General features: G+C 34.2%; 1 protein-coding gene across 1 annotated transcript in view; it reads right to left on the minus strand.

Annotated features, from left to right (window-relative positions):
* SH3RF3 (SH3 domain containing ring finger 3) overlaps positions 1–13678 on the minus strand; it is a 216132-nt gene that overhangs the window by 44370 nt on the left and 158084 nt on the right. The window contains exons 3-4 of the mRNA XM_070943179.1: positions 11620–11715; positions 5024–5377 (exon numbers count right to left, since the gene is read on the minus strand). Coding sequence (XP_070799280.1) covers positions 5024–5377; positions 11620–11715 — 450 coding nt within the window. The remainder of the gene's footprint in view (positions 1–5023; positions 5378–11619; positions 11716–13678) is intronic.

The raw sequence follows: 13678 nt of genomic DNA on the forward strand, positions 1-13678 counted from the left end.
AAACAAACAAATCAACAAATATAAAAAGCCATTTTGCTTCTGGGTCCAATTCAAGGTGTTGGTTTTAACTTGTAAATCCCTTCATGGCATGGAACTGGGCTATTTGAGGGACTTCCTCCCCTCCCCCCTCCCTCGTTACATCAGCCCATCCCATTAGAGATGGTTGTGAAGGCATGCTCCAGGTACCATCAACTAGAAATCTATAGGTCCCAGGAGACGTGCAGTCTCTGCTGTGCTGCCCACCTAATGAAACTTTCTTTCCCCCTGAGATTATATTAGATTAGATTTTGATATTCCAGAAGTCCCTCAAGACCAGGTTATTGTTATTAGGTCTGGGGTTCCCAGAGAACTGAAGATACGCTTCAATGGCTCCATTGCTGAGGAGGCTATTCTTCTCTCTGCTTTGGGTTTATATATTTGTTTTTATATTTATATTTATATTTGTTTTTTTATATCTAAGATATAGAGTTATAAAAAATCCACATTAAAAGATAAATATCCAGCTGAAGCTTTCAAATATTCTTCAAGGGCAACCCCATGTAGAGCGCATTGCAACAATGCAATCTGGAGGTGATTAGGGCACAGCTGTCTCTGAGGATGTATACAGGTAGTTCTGAACTTACAACAGTTTATTTAATGACTGTTCGAAGTTACGATGGCATTGAAAAAAGTGACTTATGACCATTTTCCACATTTCACGACCATTTCAGCATCTCCATGGTTGTGTGATAAAAAAATCAGACATTTGCAACTGATTCATATTTATGATGGTTGCAGTGTCCTGGGTCATGTGATAACCTTTTGCAACCTTCTGACAAACAAAGTCAATGGGGAAGCCAGATTCACTTAACAACTATGTTACTAACTTAACAACTGCAATGATTCATTTACCCACTTTGGCCAGAAAGGTTGTAAAATGGGGGGAAATTTACTTAACTATCTCACTTAGCAACAGAAATTTTGGGCTCAATTATATGTATCTGTATATATTTGTATATATGTGTATGTATCTGTATGTATGTGTATATATGTGTGTGTGCATGTGTGCACACATAAACACACACATACATAAACACACTTACCCCAGGCAGCAGGCCTGATGAGTATTACCGTAATTCTATAGCAGCACAAAGAGATCTGTTTAGGAAACTGCACACGTTGGAGGTAATCAGCTCTTGAATTTAGGATCAACTTCTAAGTTACAGCAGAGACTATATAAACTAAACTGACCTTATAATCACAGCTTTGATTAGTAAATTGCCATTATGGGGAAATTCCACAACCAGCTTTCACTGCTTAGAATTCACTGGAGTCCTCCTGCTTTCCATTATTGTCCTGTAACACAATACCCCACCCATTTTGAGAATGATAATTAAGCGTTTTTTTGGATTTTTGTATGGAATTTCCCACCCGTGGTAAGTTGTGACATTATCATACATATGTGAATATAGAAATGACATGGTTGTGTCAAATTTGGATGGCCTTTCATATGGTTCTAATTTTCACATTCTATCACAGGAAAATATTCCTTAGGTAAAAAGATTTATTAGTGAACCAAGCTTGTGTTTTTGTCACTGCAACAGGATTGGAAGAGATCTATAGATTTTGATCTGTTGCAATCCAGGGAACTGTGATATTAAGGGGTGGTTACAGTGAGTTTTTTTTAAAATGTACAATTGTTTACCCAGACATTCTACTTACTAAACAGTAAAACATTAAGTCTGGACCCACTGATTACATAGTGGAAATAGCATTTATAGCTCCTTTTAAAAAAACCACAGCATTACAAAATGGCTGCTGCTGATTCTTTATAAAACAATGTTAGTCTTTCTCCATATGGTTGTATCTTTGAGTATGTATGATTGCATAAAGAAAATATGCACCCTTTTTGTAAACTTGATTTTGCTCCCTTAGGAGGATTTTATTTTATTACCCCACTTCTAACAGCAGCTTTCCACACCACAATTTGCATTTTAAACCTAGGGGAGCCATAAAAGCATTTTGCAAAACAACACATAAAAGCTGCCTGTGCATCACTGTATGAATGGGAGGGCAATTTAAAGCCAATTTTGGTTTATGCAAACCTTTTGGCTTGGCTAAAAGGAGTCCCTATATCATAGTCTTGGTTCTTCTTATATGAAAGGAACAATACAACCAGTCCATTTTGGACAGGACATGCAATTATGAGTGAATTGTAAAGCTTGTAGTCTTCCATATGCTCTTGGAAAACAGAAGTGTGTAAATAACAGCCATGAAAAAAACACTAGGCAGAGTCCTTTTAAAAAAAAAGCTTACTTTATTCTGATGTATAGATTAGTAGAAACAGTAACTTTCACCGCATGCTTCTACATTTTCATTAAAGTTTTAAAAAGCTTTCTTACTTAATGCACACATATAACAATAGCTATTAGGTAAATGCCCAATAATATAGGAATTTTTTCCTATATAGGAAGAAAAAGAAACATTACCAATTAAGAAGAGATTGGACAACCATTTGTCTGAAACGGTATAGGGTTTCCTGCCTGAGCAGGGGGTTGGACTAGAAGACCTCCAAGGTCCCTTCCAACTCTGTTATTCTAAAGTTTAAATGTCATCACCTCTTTGCCCAGAAATAAGTCCTACAGAATTCATTGGGACTTAACAAAGGCAAGTATTTGTATAACTGCAAGCAAGGTTGGGAGTATTAGGTCCTCTTACACTTACAATTAAGAAAAAGGAAGAACCTGAATACTTTTTGACATGGGACTTATTTTATCAATGGCTAACTAATGAAAACAGAAGTTAGAAACATGTGGATATAAGAAAAGGACTAATGATACAAGGGAAGTTTTTTAAAATGAACAAGCAAATATTATTATTATTATTATTATTATTATTATTATTATTATTATTATTATTATTATTATTATTATTATTATTATTATACCAATGTAATGAATACTGTTGTAAACACTTTATTACCGTGTTTCTTAAAAAAATATCTGTACCCAGACAACACACTGTTTAACTAAAAATGAAACTTTTATGTTATAAAATTTTTAAAAAATGTATAGAAGAAAAAAAAAAGAAAGGTTTTATGTCATTTATATCAGCTTTAAAAAGTACTACAAAAGTAATAGTACTGTAGTAGCAGCAATAACTATCATTATAATAAGACATTAATCAAATTAATAATAATCTTAATTTTGTTTTCATACAAATCAGAAGTACTGTGGGCATCTATATGTTCCAGATGTTTTGAACTATAACGCCTACAAATGCTGCATCTTTTCCCCTAATTCCATGATTATCCCTCTGTAGCAGCTGCACAATCGTGGGAAATCTTATATTTGGTTTAAGGAATTCTAGAAATATGCTGTTTATGGCCTCGCAGGCTCCAAATCATCTTTTTGTTTTCAAATCTGCACATCTGTAATATATATGAAAAGGTTTGAAAATATTTATTTAAAAAGTTATTTTTCTTAGCATTTTTTTCTGACTTTGGCATCACACTTGCCTTGTCCTTTACCACAAAACTTTGTTTAACAACTGGCTTATTGCAGAGACTGAAACTACTGTAATTAGGCTTCAGAGTAGCCCAAGATCACTTAGCTGTCTTCTGTGCCTGGGGAGGACCAGAATCTGGACTTCCCTACTCTAAGTTCAGCACCTTAACCACTATATTATGCTGGCTATAAGCACTTAAATAAAAGCATTATCTACTTATCACCAATCTATCTATCTATCTATCTATCTATCTATCTATCTATCTATCTATCTATCTATCTATCATCTCATATAATTAAAACCAAAGCAACAAATATTGTAATAACTAAAATACCAGTTAAAGAATAAAGTCAAAACAAATCAATACCATTCCTACTGAAAATGAACATGAATCTTTTTTAAAAATGCTTAAAAGCCATTAATGATAGAACTAGGAAATAGAAGCAGAAAGCCCTTGATAATAATATTAGCTCTCAGATTTTAAGAAAAGACAAATGTATTTTCTCAGTCTCCAAAAATGTCCCAAAGTATAGTATTCAATCAACATAAGACTTTTCTTGCAGATTTTTAAAAAACAGATTGGTGTCACTTAGCTGTACAGAGCCAAAGGAGTTTTCTAGGAAGTATCCCCAACTGCTTGCTTATATGAGAATTTTTTCAGTGTAATGTGATGATTACCTGAACAGGTACAAATCCTGTAAGCGTAATGCACAAAGACCTCAAGAAGAACACAGTGAAATGGGGCTGGTGAATCACATTGTTAGTGTTACAATTCAACAATATTACTTTTTAATAATAATGAATTTGAATAATGAATAATGAATTTTTAATGTATCGATAATACAGGCTGACAAGTGCATTAATTGCACCAATCATATATTGGTGACTATGTGAATACATCTTTGTAGGGTTTTTTGGTGAGAGTATTAAATTAAAAATAAAACCTTCTCAGAAGAGGTTTACAGCAGAGAAAAACCACATTGTGAAATCCTATTGTGTTGTATGTATCACATGAAAAAAACACCACACAGACAAATCCCCAATAAGTTATCTAAGCCAAAGTCAACTGGCACTTTGTTCTTTCCTCAAAGCAATTCCTGAACAATGTTTTGACTGTTTGCCTTTTTCTATGGGATGATCAGCATATGATGAATTTGCTTCTGGGGGAAAATGGGAGAGAGTTCCTAGCACTACAAATGAAAAGAAATTATAGAATTGAGTTATTTCATCTTTTTTCTCCTTAATGGATTTATATTTTCTGTTCTTTTTTTAAAAAAAATGGCAGTAGGAGGAGTAGAGGTAGAAGGAGGAGGAGGAGAAGGAAGAGGAGGAGAAGAAAAAGAAAAAGAAGAAGAAAAAGAAGAAGAGGAAGAGGAGGAGGAGGAGGACGAGGAGGAGGAGGAGGAGGAGGAGGAGGGTAATGTTATTTTGGGGACTTCTGCCACCCTATTGTAATTTAATAGCCAAAGCACATGAAGTCACTTCTATCTGATCTCTCCCATTGTTGACTGAGAATTATGGTTAATTAAAAGTTTACCTGGACTGGTGCACTGGTGGAGAGATGAGCCACATCTCCAATTCTGGCTGCAGCTCGGGGGTCACTTGAACTTATCAGAACAGGAGCACTAATCTCCATGGAATGCCTATTATTCAAGGCCTGGGAGGACTTGTGGGTCATACTGAGAGCAGTGAAGGAGTGGCGCTTCTTGGCATTCTTCTTGCCGTCAATATGTCGCTGAATGGCACTGACTGCTCCAGCACTGTTCAGTGTGCAGCACTGGGCTGTGCTTACTGCCAGGTTAGTGTCAACTGGCAAAGGGACATCACTGCCAGATGCAGCAGCTACATTGGTCTTGTCCATCTCAATAAGCTGCTTAGCTGATTCATTGAGCTAAAAGAAGAAATAAAAAAAGAAGGGGGAAAGGGGGCATTACAAAGGTGTTATCATTGAATATCTATACAATTCAAATTCTATCATCAAATGAGAGAATAAACAGTAGAAGCCAATCAGCGTAAGAATGACATTTTGTTACATTGAATATATCAATGTAATGTTTTTTCAACTAGAACTTATTTAGTTAAATGTATATGAGATTATCAGAATTGTCTCTTAGAAGCAGAATACAAAACGCAGTGGCTATGCTATTGAATTAAAATAAAATAAAATAAAATAAAATAAAATAAAATAAAATAAAATAAAATAAAAATATTCTGTCACATAGATGTGTCATTAACAGAAGCAGTTTGTTCAATGATCAAAAATCCCACTGTCGAATTAGTTTTCTTTTGAAAAGCTGAAGTTATTACTTAGTTATTGATTGAAGTTGTTGATTTAGAGCAGCCCTGTCATATAGGTATTATACAGGCATTATACAGTAACAAAGAGAAAGGGGCATTACAGAGCGATAACTCTACTACAGTGCAAGATTTACAGTTCCATCACGTAATGAGACATTACTTCATGCAAATCCTAAATATACAAAGATATATAAAGAGAATATTTCCTTCCTTCCTTCTTCCCTCCCTCCCTCCCTTGTAAATTCCATAGGAAAAAATTATCCAGGTCATTCTCTTAGATTATCATTAGTATTTCCCTTTTAATTTAAAGCCACAACTTTAAAAGTCAATTTCTTTTATAGTTCCAATGAAATATCCTTTTCCCCAAACCGTCTGGCAACAGGTTCATATTTATGACAATTGCAGTGTCCCAGGGTCACATAATCAGCTTTTGCGACCTTCTGACAAGTCAATGGGGAAAGCTGGATTCACTTAACAACCGTGTTAATAATTTGACCACTGCAATGCTTCACTTAACAATTGTGACAAGAAAGGTCGTAAAATAGGGCAAAACTCACTTAATAAGTGTCTCACTTAGCAACATAAGTTTTGGGCTCAATGGTGGTTGTAAATCAAGGAGTACCTGTAAAAGGTGTATTCACATTTTTCAGATAAGTGCAGCCATTCATGACCCCAAGGACACTGCAACCGTTTATATTTCGATATTCCAATTTTATTGGGATTCTTAGTCGCTTTAAACTTTCTAAAATCACAATCTTTAGCTTTTTGCTAAAGGCTTTCCAGGCCACAGTTGCTATCTGTTCCTTAAAACATGAATTGTAGGAACACCAAATTGTGAACCAACACATTTTGGGGAAACAATCCAGACTCAAAAATGGGAAATCTCCAGATCTGGTGAGCCCTAAAACCCATATCCACTTAGTCTTGCTAGGACTAAGCCAAAGCTTTTTCTTCCCCATTCGGATTCCAACAACCTCTCTCAATTGTAAAAGATCCTTGATAGGATCACTTGGACAGTCAAGGGCAGAAATGTACAGCTATTATCAGTGTTACCCATGATGTAATCGTCTCTACCCACACCCATAATTCCATTTCTTACATCAAAACAACATCCCAAGATTATACAGATTCAGTCCCCAGAGATTTTCTGAAACAGCCAGGTCTTCACAGGTTCCCAGGAGAATATGAGTGATCATCCTTTTTTTATAAAAACAATTTCGAACATTTATTTATTCATTTAATTTATATGCTGCCCATCTCACTTTGAAAGTGACTCCTTTGAAAGCCACATACAGTATGTGGTACATGAATTGTTTGTTTTAAACTGTTTATAGATGATATATATACTTCTCAACTCCTATATTGAAATATATTGTGATTTTATTAAATCTATAAATTACTTTAAACTTTAGTCCAAAGCTACTCATCCACTGATCTGGAGATATATGCACAGCAGCAGCCTCCATTCTAGTTTCACCAGAAAAAGAAATTCAACATTTCTTTATTAATATACCTTTATCTTTAAATGATAGGGCAAATCTGTACTCCATGGACTTGTATAATGGGGAGAGTATATAATTTCCAATAATACTACTAGATCAACTAATCTACTATAATATATCTCTAGTAGTTATATTCTTAACATAATATTGTATTTGTTTCATTTTTTAAAATAATCCTGAATTTAAAAAGAAAACAACTCAGTTCCAAAGGTCCAATTTATTTGAATCTTCTACCAATGAAAAAGGAAGACATGGTAATTGTAAGACTGAGCTGCATACTATTCTGTGCTGTATGTGTTAATTTAGACAAGCAAATGCAGAACATTTCACAAAATGTTCATTCAGTCTCCATTACAATACCTTTATTCTATAGTATCAAGATATGTAGTGTAATGCTTACTAACCTTGTTTCAGGAAAAGAATAAGAACAATTAATTGGCTTTAACATATTAATTTCCTGTTAGATTGTGATAGTGGATAAAAGCCCAGATTCTTTGCTAGCTATTTATGCTCAAAAAGAGAATTATATATTTTTATACTTACACAATATTTTTATTTTTATATTTACTTGAGTATTCTGATGCTAGTGTTCAATACTCTGCAAATACATTTTAATTTTTACATTCTTATATCAATATTTGTAGAAATTCTGACATAACCATTATTTCCCCCAATGTCAAACAATATGTATTTACTATGATCTTTACATATAGCCTCTCTGTTATTTACCAGGAAGGTTGTTTATAAGTAAATTCCAAAAAGGATGTATATCAAAGCAGTCTACGTTTAAGACAGGATAGCATCCATGAGTTTGTAAAAAGAAAATAAATAATGCATATAGAAACAGTAAGCATTAATCCCCTGACAGTGAGCAAGGATTTTTTTTCCTTCCCTAGAGCATTTATAATATTTGAACAAGAAATGTTACAGTTAATATTTTACCTAAGTAGAAACCTGGATTTTTGTGGAGAATATTCCTCAAGAATACTATTTTCTATGAATATATAATATTGAATAATATACATTTAATTCCATATTTGACAGGCTGTAGATGTTTAGGGGAGACATAAAATCCTTGAGCAGACTATTAAATTCCTTCACCCTAAACTACCACAACAAAACATATCTTGACGTTGCCGAGATGTGATTTACTCACAGCTAGTATAATCCAGCTATTTCAAAGTATCTATAATACAGTCCAGTGATCTCATTTTTGGATTTACAGGATTAATTTAGTTGAATCTTCTGTGCAAATACTAAACTTCGTTGGCAGTCCCAATGTACAATTTATCATTGTAAATAATCATTTTTAAAAAATCTTGGTAAAATTCTACATGATTCTATCCTTTACTATAAATTTCCCATTACCTGATTGATATTACTCCATTTTTGAACAATAGTTAGTGTTCAATATTAAATATTGTGAATATGAGTGGAACAACTAAGCCTTAAGTGATTTTTTGTACATGGCATGTGTAAAAATCCAATTCACCCAGTTTGATAGACACCTCTGCAAATCTGCATGTTGGACCTAATCATATTGCCTTGTACATGGTTCAAAAAATTTTTCCTTTACTAATGGAAATTCTATTTTACGGCTGTGACCACTGTACAGATTGGAGAATTTATTCAAAAGCAGTTTGTGACATTTATGAGTAACACTGCCAATAAGAGAATGCCTAGGTGCATTGTTTGTGGTTCAACAAAAAAATCTGAAAGTTAGGTAAGATGGAAAAAAATTCAGACTTATTAAATATTTCTATTCCTGGACAATAGGAATCCTCTATGTTTGTTAAAATCGGCTCTCTTAAAGTACAATATTCTAGTTTGACTTTATTCTTTATGCTTGCATTATGTTGAATTTCAATATTGAATGTACACTCTCTCTACCCCACTCCAAGTTACTTTACAACAGCAGTCCCAAAACAATGGTAGGATCCTACAAAAGATGGGCCTTGAAAATTTCAGCTTCTTCCCCAGATCTTAAAAGAAGCAAAATATGAACTAGGAACTATAATTGTTTGTGAATTTCCTCCTTTCATAATGGCATTATAGACTGCCAAAACAAGTTAGAATGAATAGTAGACTTTACACCTTAATTCTCAGAATATTTTTGACTGAACAATCCCCTGAAGATTTCTTTACAATAATTAGTTTAGTCCTAGTGCATTGATTAACAGGAGCATAACAGCCAAGAGAATTCCCACAGTGTATCATTTAATCAAATAAACTGCCTGCATCTAACATTATGAGTATAGAACATCATCAACTATTACACCACCATAAGCAGTCAATGTTTCAATAACAGTTGCTAAAACATAATTTAAAAAATTATAGCTGTTGTCACTGAAGAATTTATATTCATGGTGCTTTGCATAATATTGAATACTGTACTGCGGTTGTGAATATGCAGGCAGCTATTTTATTTTTTAATTTTCCTTCAGGTCTTTCAAAGAGAGTGGTGACTTATTTCAAAGGGATGGGTTACAACAGTGGGAAGGACTTATTTTGAGAGATTTATTTACATGTTATTACATGTAACTGTCATGTTATGAGATGAAGGCTGTGCACATAGATTTTCCACTCATTTTATAGCATTCCTATGAGTTAGAGTGAGTGGCCTTAAGTTATCTTATATAACATAAATAAATCATGATTAGATCTTTCCATTCCATTCCAACATATTAACCATTATCCTACATACCGGTATGTTGCAATTCACAATCAACAAAATTGTTCTTTCAGTATAATAAACACAAACATAGGTAGTATATTCATTAAGAAGCCCTTACTGGTGATGTCAGAAACTGGGACATAATTAATTTGTGATAATCTATTCACTTTATCTATCATATTTCATTATTACATGCAAGTTTCCTTATGCACTGTAGAAATAAACTTCTGAGTGGAGTGGGAATTATGCATTCAATTTGACTAAACAATTTTTTTTTTTTTACTTTATTGCTATCTATTTGCACATGGTGACTGAAGGCGGCTTACAGGAATATAAAAACTTCATATATAAAACAATAAAAATAATAAAAGAGAATAAATTAATAAAATAATATAATAACCCCCCTACCCTAGAGACAACACATCACATGAGTCATTTAATGGGTTCCGTCCCGTTCTGCGTTCCCCAGGCCTGCTGGCAGAACCAGGTCTTCAGTCCTTCCAGAAGAGTGTTAGAGTGGGGGCCATTCTAATCTCTGGGGGAATGATGTTCCAGAGAGAGGGAGCCACCACGGAGAAGGCCCTTCTTCTGGGTCACATCAAGTGTATCTTTCTAGAGGATGGGACCCGCAACATTTCCTGCCTTCCTGCTCTGATGGGTTGGGTAGATGTGACCGGCAAGAGACACATCAGATAACCCTCAGATAACCTGGTCCCAAGCCATGAAGGGCTTTAAAGGTAACAACCAGCACCTTGAATTGTACCTGGAAGCAAATCAGCAACCAATGCAGCTCCCGCAGGAGAGGTGATACATGTGCATACTGAGGTCTGCACAAAACCATGTGGGCTGCTGCATTTTGCACCAACTGGAGCTTCCGAATGCTCTTCAAAGGCAGCCCCATGTAGAGCGTGCTGCAATAGTCAAGATGGGAAATGACTGGGGCACGAGTGACTGTGAGTAGGGATTGTCGGTCCAAGAAAGGGAGTAATTATGATCAATATTGGCACAAGATACTAGTGAAAGTCGAGACCCTGCAATGTGAATTAGGGGTTCCACAAACTGCAGCACTATCAGGTACAACCAGTCATATCTTACAAGTGCAGCTTTGATTTATATGCAAAGGCTGCTATGAATAAGAATTTTCCTGGAGACGCTCACTTTTAATAAATCATTCCATTAAAGGATTAGCTTAGTTAGCAACTTGTGTCTTCAAAAAGCAGCAACTACCTGGATTAGAGGATAAGAACTCAGTATACTAGACATTCATAGAAATGGAAAACAGCAGAGAAAAAAGTACAGTTTCAAGCAAGTGCGAATTCAATTGTATAGTAACTGAAGGTAAACTTTCAAACTGGAGTTTTGTCTTTGTTGATTCGTATTTCTCAAAATGATCAACTAAAATGGGCAGTGTCTTCTTCACAGAAAAGTCTCTGACAATTTTCAAAAGTGCATTTGTGGTGACAGAGCTGTGTGTGTGTGTGTGTGTGTGTGTGTGTGTGTGTGTTAGTTGTGTGTTCATCTCAGGGCAACAGAAAAATCCTGCACTTTGTGTTCACCATCAAAAGAATTATATAGATTTCACCCTAAAAATCAAATGACAAGTTATAACAATCAAAGTTTTTCTCTCAGCAAAGAAGCACAAAGGTAATTTGAGCTTACCTCCACATACAGAATAGGGAATATTCCAATTTTATCCCCCAGCATTCCTTCTGCCCAATTATCATCTACTCTTCGGATGACAGTCAAAATTTCATCCTAAAAAATTATAAATACACAAAAAAAATTAAGATTTTAAAAAATATTTGTCTCAAAGGAAATGGGAAGAATTTTTTTTCTTTAAATATATCTCACAAAGTAAAGCAAAAACAAACATTCTAGGAAGCCGATGATTTTCACCAGAATAAGATAAAAGTAGTTATACATTTCTAACTACTTTTCCAACTATTTAAAAAACTATAAATCAATTTTTTAAATTGCATTTAGCCATTGTTAAAAAAAACATGAAATGCTTTTTTTGGTGCTATCTTGATTTGTTTGTAATCTTTTATTGTACATATGCATTCAGGATAAGAACCACAGACCCTTCAGTTCAAGACTAATTTCAAAAGGCATGCTTTCTAAACTTGACTCTTGTTCAAAGAATTTTATTTTCAAATAAAAACAATATAGATCCCCAAATTCTAACACATACTCTTTTTTGAAAAGAATGCAATGTATCTCATGAAATGTGCTCATGTTTTATATTAACTCCTTTACTTCTGCTATATAAAGTATTTTCTTTTTCAATTTCCTCAATTTCCTTTTTCAGCTGTAATAATTAGCCATTTCATATGCTAATTATAATGGAAAAAGAACAACACATTTCCTTTTATTGACCAAATCTGGCTTTTCAAATTGGCTGAAATGTTTTGTGATTCCACTAAGTAAAGACCGATGAGGAATGACTAAAATAATTTTTGTAAAGTATTTCCACATACTGTAGTAAAATTTAGTTTTCATACGTTTTGTAGTGTGATTTCTAAATTTTTCAGTTAAGCTGCTTTGAGTATTTCTTGATTTGGTGGCTCTATAGAGCCAAATATATATAGCCAAATAAACAAAGAAAGAAATACCAAACCCTGTTACCATTTTAAAATCTGCACTGAAGCAACTGCTTACAGAAAAATTCCAAAAAAACCTCTAGAACTAAAATATAAAATTGAAAGTTCAGGGAATTTGAAATCCATAAAAATATACTGATGAAAAATATCAAAAATACTATGTAACACAAAAGAAAGACAGATGTTATATTGGACTGAATTACTATCACAAACAATACTCAAACTCTATAGTCCATAGTACAGAAGCTGGTTTAATTGTTCCTGCTTCTACATATTTTCTTTGGCTGCTGGTCCCCTCTGTCTTCTGAATTTGACATTTCAAAGCAGGTATCTGAGGGCAGTTGGCTTGTTCCATGCCGTTTTCACAAACAGAGGATAAATGCTGCCTACTCCTTACAGAAGCCCCTCCTCTTCCTCAGTTATATTCATCATGTTGGCTTTCCCCAACACTTTTTCTTCTCCATCTGCCTAGGTGTGATGAATATTAGGACTGTACATGACCACAGATTTGAAGGCAGAAAGATGCAGGGACAGTCTGTGATTCTTATAAACAGCTTATATTTCATTGTAATTACAGTGCAACTCTTGAGAGATGATGCAGGTTCTTTAAGGGAGCAGCTTTTTGCTTTCAAATTCAAAATACTATCCAACCCTAATGAATATAACACAGTGAAGCCTCAATTTAACAGATTGCCCATTTGGCAGACTTCTGATACAACAGACCACATGTCTATCCAGATGTTCCGGTGAAATAATGGACCAGCCTGTTGCATCAAAGCCCATAGTTTGAATGAGGCATTATAATTATATTATTTTATATTAATACTATGTTATGTCATATAGTGAAAGAAATCACCCAACTCACTTCACAGAATTGTGGGAAAAATAGGAGGAAGAGGGAGTGTCATGTATGTTAGCTGCCTTGAGTTATTTATAAAAATAATAGGTGGAATGAAAATAAATACATACATAAATAAATCACAAATTAATGAATACTAAGAAGTTTAATGGGTTTTTGGTCCTCCCCAGATGATCCATTAAAGTGGGATTTTTCTCTAATAAACTTTGCAATGAAAACTTTAAGAACAGAAAGAAATGCTTCTATTTATAAAAGAATT

Source organism: Pituophis catenifer, unplaced genomic scaffold, assembly GCF_029215685.1.
Source record: "Pituophis catenifer annectens isolate HBS135680 unplaced genomic scaffold, rPitCat1.0.hap2 SCAF_4, whole genome shotgun sequence".
Lineage (NCBI taxonomy): Eukaryota > Metazoa > Chordata > Lepidosauria > Squamata > Colubridae > Pituophis > Pituophis catenifer.